The sequence below is a fragment of the Vigna umbellata genome, chromosome 11, assembly GCF_029865625.1.
Source record: "Vigna umbellata cultivar VRB3 chromosome 11, Vumbellata_1.0, whole genome shotgun sequence".
Classification (NCBI taxonomy): Eukaryota; Viridiplantae; Streptophyta; class Magnoliopsida; order Fabales; family Fabaceae; genus Vigna; species Vigna umbellata.
Window position 1 is genome coordinate 25,598,107 of NC_142175.1, and position 7,509 is coordinate 25,605,615.

The 7,509-nt window shown below is 28.2% G+C and overlaps 1 protein-coding gene across 2 annotated transcripts; it reads right to left on the bottom strand.

Moving 5' to 3' along the window:
* Positions 1–3,836: 3,836 nt before the first annotated feature.
* Positions 3,837–4,771, bottom strand: LOC124841052 (dihydroneopterin aldolase 2-like). 2 transcript variants are annotated; one of them, XM_088102498.1, is made up of 3 exons: positions 4,722–4,771; positions 4,197–4,395; positions 3,837–4,110 (listed from the first exon to the last, which is right to left on the bottom strand). In XM_088102498.1, the coding sequence occupies exons 2-3, from the start codon at positions 4,391–4,393 to the stop codon at positions 3,909–3,911; spliced, it is 399 nt and encodes a 132-aa protein (XP_087958624.1). In that variant the 5' UTR covers positions 4,394–4,395; positions 4,722–4,771; the 3' UTR covers positions 3,837–3,908. The 2 variants fall into 2 exon arrangements, with proteins under 2 accessions (XP_087958624.1, XP_047173182.2); XM_047317226.2 differs by lacking the exon at positions 4,722–4,771 and having other exon boundaries at positions 4,197–4,706.
* Between the last annotated feature and the right edge of the window lie 2,738 nt (positions 4,772–7,509).

A 7,509-nucleotide genomic window follows, 5' to 3' on the forward strand; every position in this document is an offset into this window, starting at 1 on the left:
CGAATGGTTTACTAGAGTTTAAACCGAACGGTCAAATATAATTAAAAGAGGAGGTGATCAAACGACCACCTTACTGTAACTAGACTAATGACCGAACGTCCTATTGTTCGGTCTTCACTTCCACCTCAACAAGATTTTCTTCCGCTAAAGCTTCTTCCAGGAACTCGTCTCCTTCTGCTCACATCCACAACGGATGATCATTGCAATGACAAAGACGGATGTACAAAATAAGACAACACAAGGAAAACACAGGGTAAGCTTATGTAATTTAATTCATGTATAGACATACATTTCACACAATCAAACACACAAGATATATTTCATCATACGTTTCATATAAATCGTAATACTAAACCTAAGGACTAGGACCTCCTGCCGTTCTCACACATGACCTACCCTCCTCTACGTGAGAATGAGTAATCACGGAACATCAGGATGAACCGCCAGCTTAGCATGCCCACAGTCATACTTTACAAATTCAATAATCATCCATGAGTCGTTCCTCCCTGGAACGCTCGTTCATAATCCACAACATTTCATCCATCTCATATTTTCTTCATCTTTCATTATCAAATCTACTCAAATTCATCTTTGTTCAAGGATTATTAAGGACATCAAATACCGAACGTTCAATCCTCACTCAGAACGAGGACGAACACTTGGAACGAGACAGAGAAATCTCCCGTTCCATAATAGAATAAGACCGAGAGGGTTACTGTCAAGTTGAGAAAAAAACCGAGTACAACTATATGTCACAAGAACGACTAGAACGAACGTTACTTTAAAAAGTGAGCCAATTAAATGAACTGACTCTCGTGAGCTCAAACCGAACACCTCAAAGAACATGTCAAGTACTAAGGCTCTAGGCCGGAACCAATGAATGTAAACTCTTCAAGACATTTAAAGAACCATACTTAGAAGAATTCACATAAAGAAACCGAACGCTTATGAAAAATTAGCTTATTTGAGTTTAACATTCCGAAAACCGAATGCCAGTCAATGACTGAGCACTGTAGAAAGAAAACTCTGTTGAATTTGGACGAACGTTATTTTCATCTACATATAAAAGAAACGAGTACGAGCGCTTGATATAAGACCGAGCACTCCTCATTACGAGCACTTGGTATGAGACCGAGCACTACTAAACTTATAATAGAAAGCTTGATAAATATAATAAGATACTATTGGAATAGTGTTTAAGAATAACTAAAATATACAATTACATATATTTACAAATTTAAGTTTATCACAGAATACCCAGATACAACTATGCTTGGCCGAACGCTCAAGCATAATACTACCACACGAAGACGCTCGTCCTCAACTAAGATTCTTTCCAAATGAAAGAATCCAATTTTAACCAAGATTTCTAGTATTTCTGAACGGTCAATGACCGTTCAGTGACGAACGTACACTATCATAGGGAAATTTCATATCCAGAATTTCATTCATATTCAACTCAGTTCTTAACACATAGTTTCATAACTTTATACAATCATATCATAATCAATTTTCATACTTCATTTAATCTATATCATATAAATTTCATATATTTCATACCTCAAAACATAGCAACCATCATATATCATATAGTCAAATATCACAACAATCATACTTCACTTTAATTTAGCAACTCAACGAACGTTCATGCAGCACAGTAAACATACAAATTAAATTAAATAAGCTTCCCTTACCTCTGAGCGTAAACGAACGTCCTAGAGACAGAAATACAGTTCGCCTGACTATGATTCCTTCTACCCTCAACGCTCAACGACTCTTCAAACCAGAATCAAACAACAGACCAAAATGGTTCAGAATGAGACTATGGATTCGTGCAACTAGAACTTGGTTTGCATGTGTCCGAGAACGAACGGCTAAGGACAAGAAGAACTTACCCGTTCAGAACTCGAAACTGATCGGTTCAAACGGAAGCTTGGGACGCCAGAAGTGCTTCTACGGTGCCTGAACGGAGATCGGAAAAGAGAAAAGGTAAGATTCCGTAGAGAGAACGGAGAGCTTTTAGTGAGAAGGAGGAGAAATGAGAAATATCAGAGTTTTTGGAGAAGAAGATGCATGCAGAGAGTGTGACGTAAACTTTCAAAAACTCAGTTTTGTTTAAAACGAACGTCCGCTCCTCTGCTGACACATGCATTCCACTATCTGATTTCTGACTCCCCTCAGCTTGACACCTGACGTCCGTTCAGAGGGTTTGGGTGCGTTTTTAATGGTTCTGACAGAATTAAAAATAAATGATCATGTCATCTAATTTAATTGAAGACAAAAATTAAACAACAAACATGATTAGATAAAACTAACAAATATTTTAAATAATCAATAAAACAATTTTTAATAAATATGAATTTAAAATACTCAAATTTATAATTACTTCCATTTAATTAAACATAATAACTACACTTATTTTGAAATTTGATATCCAGACATTCACTCATGATAACAACGACTTTAATGAATTAATAATCATAAAAAAAATTTAAAGAACATATGTGTAGTTTAAGAGGATATAAAAAAGTATTATTGGTCTATTCTCGAAATCCACAAGCTCTCCAAAAACCATTCATTTTTTGTAAATTATTAGGTGGTGTAAAAGTATAGTAATCCCAACCAATCTTGTCGTTTCTTGTAACCACGAAGGGTCATTAATATAACATTTAATCGAGTGTACTTAATCAAATGACATGTCAATAAGTGTTATTAAGTAAAAAATATATCGGTCGATAAAAATCATAAATATTTGTATAGGATTTATGAATTTAGCATTTCATTGAATCAGGATTATAGACGAACTTCTTTATAAATAAAAATTCATAAAAATTATTTCGTATTCACTTCTTTAAAATTTGATATTTCTTTTATAAAAAATAAATTATAGTTTTTTTTCCTTATAAAAATAATTTCTATTTTCTTTATCCAAAAAGACCTTAATTAGTATTTCTTTTTCAAATGACTTCCGATTGTATTTTCTCAGTGATGTTATTTGTTTAGTCAACTATAATAAAATACAAAAAAATACGTAAAATAGTACATAAATCTTATTATAAAAATTCAAATTATTCTAAAAAAAATCATATTTTGTTTTTAAATTAAACCATATACCTATTTTTCTCCACATTTTATAAAAATCACATATTTATAGTGGACTATGATACAACTTCTACTTACACCTTGTTGAAAAGAATATTTTACACAACTTTCATAAAAGGAAAATATACGAATAAAATAAGTATATATTTAATTTAAAATAAAACATAATTTTTAAAAATAATTTGACAAAAAAAAACATATTTAGTCTATAATATAGTATAGCTCACTCTCCTCTTATTATATTTTGGTTTTAGTATACTGAAAATGTGTAAAAATTAATTTCCAAATTTAAAAAAGTTAAAAATATTTTATTTATTATCTTCTTGTAATATTAATTCCGAATTTTGAAAATAAAAATTTTGTATCTGGAGTATTTTGAAATACATATAAAAAATTATATTTTAGACAGCACAGATCAAAATTGCAGAAGGAAAAAAGGACGTGGGAGAGAGAGAAGCACAGTAGGAGGAAGAAAGAGATGAAATGAAAAAAATATAAGAGTAAATAGATCTTTTCACAAGTATATGAGGATGCAGAATGAAATATACGAATGTGCGAGAAGAGCCTCTGAGAAATTATTGAGGATACCCATCGCTCGATCTATAAGAGAATTCCGACCATAGTTAAATGTTTTAACTATATCGAATCTTAAATTAATCAAATGATAACAACAAAATAAACATAGTCTTATATTAATAAGAAAACTGCAAAAACATTATTAATATCCTAAATAATATAAAAGTATTGGAACAATAATAGACTTGTAGCATATAACAAAATAAGAGCAGCAAAAGAAGATGAAAGTTCTAATTTGACAAATGAGCTCTGCGTCGAAATATCTCAACACCTAAATAATCAAGCGGACCATGAACTGCAACATGAGGCTTTTCAATCTTCACACGAACAGCAGATATTTGTTCATGATCTGTCAGAGTCATCACTGCAATTTTTTCAGCTACTGATTCCAGAAGATTCTGAGCTGACCCTTCAACAATTTCCTTAGCTAAGCTGCATCAGCATCAGCATCACCAATCATAATAATATGAGATGTTTAAGCAGTGATTGAAATGATGAAAATTTTGTTGGTCACTCACTAATATATATCTGCGTAACTGACAGTATCTGATAAGTTGTCAGATTTGCCAGCTTGTTTGAGATCCATCCATGCATCAATGTCTACCACGAACTTTTGACCTAATTTCCTCTCTTCGGGTAATGCTCCGTGAAAACCATGGAACGACAATCCTCTCAGTAAGAGTTTGTCTCCCCATATCAGTGCCTCAGACTCCATTTCTGCAAAACCCAATGCCATATGTAAAGATATATATAAATACGTTAAATAAAGAAAGGTAATAGTCATGACTTGTGTTCTTTCTTCAATGCAACAAAACATCAAAGAAACATTTGAAAATAAAATGATGACTCCACAAAGGAAAAGCTACTGGTTTTTTAAATCATATCATATCCAAACAAGATTGCTTGCTGAATTTTATAATACTTCACGTTGCAATCACCCGACCTATATATGAATGATTAAGTTTCTTGAATCTATTGATCAAAATTTATTTATTTTTTAATTCTACGAAAGACTATTTAAATCTTATGTTTTCAAAATTTACTCTTTCAGTTCGATGAATTGTGATACGAATAGAGGGTCAGGGAATTCTTTATGTATGAGACAAAATATATAGAAGTCTAGATTTGGTTACTCTTATATAGGTGCAAATTTCTTTTTTAGTTTCTATATTTAAAAGTTATTTGTTAATTAATATATATATATATATATATATATATATATATATATATATATTTTACTAGAATATGATATTAATATATGTATTCAGATTATTGAATTTAATATGAAATTTTTATATATGTGACAACATCTATATCCTTGTTTTATGAATTTTTTTTTTATATTAGCTTACCAAATAATAATCAATTTTATTTATATCATAATTTTTTTGATAAAATAATTTTCATATCAAATAATACAATAAATAAAAAGTCTAGTTTTTGGATTATAATTTCACTTAAACTCTATTAACATCTATTAATTATTCTATTAAATATTAGCGTCAATGTTGTTTCATATACAAATATCAGTGATATTTTGATTTATTATATCTTTTTCATTAATAGGGATTATCAAGTTTTGTATTTAATACAATCGAAAAAAAATATTAATCTTAACATGTATAGTTCTAATTGGGTTCTACTCATATTTATTATTTATTAATCGAATAATTAAATGTTTACTCACACGTTGTTTTAGGAATATTTACCATTTAATAAAATTATTTAATATGTTTTTTCACTCTGACATTTTTTATTAATTGCACTTTGTTGTTTTCAGCAAGTCTAATTTTGGGAGAAATATTTTACATCGTAATTCTTTTCTATGATAAACTTTAAATTTATTTAAACCTTAAAAAAATCACCATTGAAAGGAAAAAAAAATTGAGAATTCAATCAAATAAATCACTCAATATGTTTTTTTCACTTTAACATTTGTCATTAATTGCATTTTCGTTGTTTTTTGCAAGTCTAATTTTTGAAGAAATATTTTACATGGTAATTCCTTCCTATGATAAACTTTAAATTTATTTAAACCTTAAAAACAATCACCAAAGGAAAAAAAATGAGAATTCAATAAAAGTAAATCATTGAATATGTTTTTTTCACTTTCACATTTTTCGTTAATTGCATGTTCGTTGTTTTCTACAAATCTATTTTTGGGAGGAATATTTTACATCGTAGTTTTTTTTCTATGATAAACTTCAAATTTATTTAAACCTTAAAACAATCACCATTATAAAAAGGGAAAAAAAATTGAGAATACAATAAAAATAAATTATTTAATATACTTTTTTCATTTTCACATTTTTTTATTATTTAAATTTTCGTTGTTTTCTTGCAATTCTAATTTTGGGAGGAATATCTTACATCACACTTTCTTAATATTGAATACTCTTATTATATTTTTTCGCCAAGGAACTCTCACCTTGGACTTCTGTTGCAACTACCTTGGATCAAGCCCAATTACAGCCCAGCCCAGCCCGGTTTTTGTCGGACCAAATTAAAAGAGTGGTAGATTCTAAATAGGTCAAATTCTTTAAAAGATGGTGATAGAATTCGAACTACTGCCACATCATATGTCAAAATTCAGAATACAAGTTATCTATTTTATGAGTTTTTTTATTGATATAATTAACAGTTTTTTTTATATTTGTTTCTAAAAGGAACAAAGCGAAATCTACTAGTTAAAATATTAGCATTTTGTTTAGACTAGAATGGATAAAGAATTGGAGAAGAAATAAAATAATAGAGTATTTTATTACATAACTAGAACTAAAAATAAAAAATTAGAGAAATTTATCTTTACTTTTTTAAATAAGTGGAAAAAAATATTAAAAAATGTTTATACTGATTGAAAATTATTTTAGTCTATTATATTGTTCTTAACGCAAATGATTTATTATTTGAAATTCCAAACAACGTAAATGGTTTTATATTATTTGAAATTCATTCCTTATATTTTTCATTTCTTTATGAAAGGCGTTTTATATAGTTTTACAGTTCGGACAGCATTTTTAAAAAGCTGTCATTTTTTTCATCCCTTATTTTTCCATTTCCCTGCTCCTGCTCGTTTATTTTCTTTACCAAATAATAATCAATTTTATTTACGTCATAATTTTTTTGGATAAAATAATTTTCATATCAAATAATTTAATACAATAAATAAAAAAGTATAGTTTTTCGATTATAGTTTCACTTAAACTTTATTAACATCTATTAATTATTCTATTAAATATTAATGTTAATGTTGATTCTTACAAATATCAGTAATATTTTAATTTATTATATCTTTTTCATTAATAGGGATTATCAAGTTGTGTATTTAATACAATTGAAAAAAATTATTAATCTTATCATGTATAATTCTATCTGGTTCTACTCATATTTATTATTTATTAATTGAATAATTAAATGTTTATTCACACGTTGTTTTAGGAATATTTAATGATGCAATTAATTGATATAAAAAAAATCTAAATGAAACTATATTTGTACCTTTCATATTTTAAGAACAAAATTATGACACTTTTACCTTCTAAGATTAATAATATATAGAATATATTGGTGATTAATTACAACAATGTGAGAACTTTTGTTGTTTTTATAAAAGAAAATAAAAAAATACATTACATGTGCTACGAAAATATAATTGACCCAATCTTTTTATACACAAAACTTGTCCTTAATTTTTAATTATTCTTAAACCAAAGTCTAAAAAAGAAATTCCATTCCATTACTTTTGGGGTATGAAAAGATTAATATGGTCGGAGATCCGGACACATGTAAATTAGGTCTAATACTATATACATTTTTCACTGTTCCACTAAC

Excerpts from the sequence above, each read along its gene's own strand:
- LOC124841052 (XM_047317226.2), bottom strand. The coding sequence starts at position 4,495 with ATGTTTTGTTGCATTGAAGAAAGAACACAAGTCATGACTATTACCTTT. Across the intron at positions 4,111-4,196 it reads AGTTACGCAGATATATATTA|CTTAGCTAAGGAAATTGTTG; the intron begins GTGAGTGACCAA and ends ATGCTGATGCAG.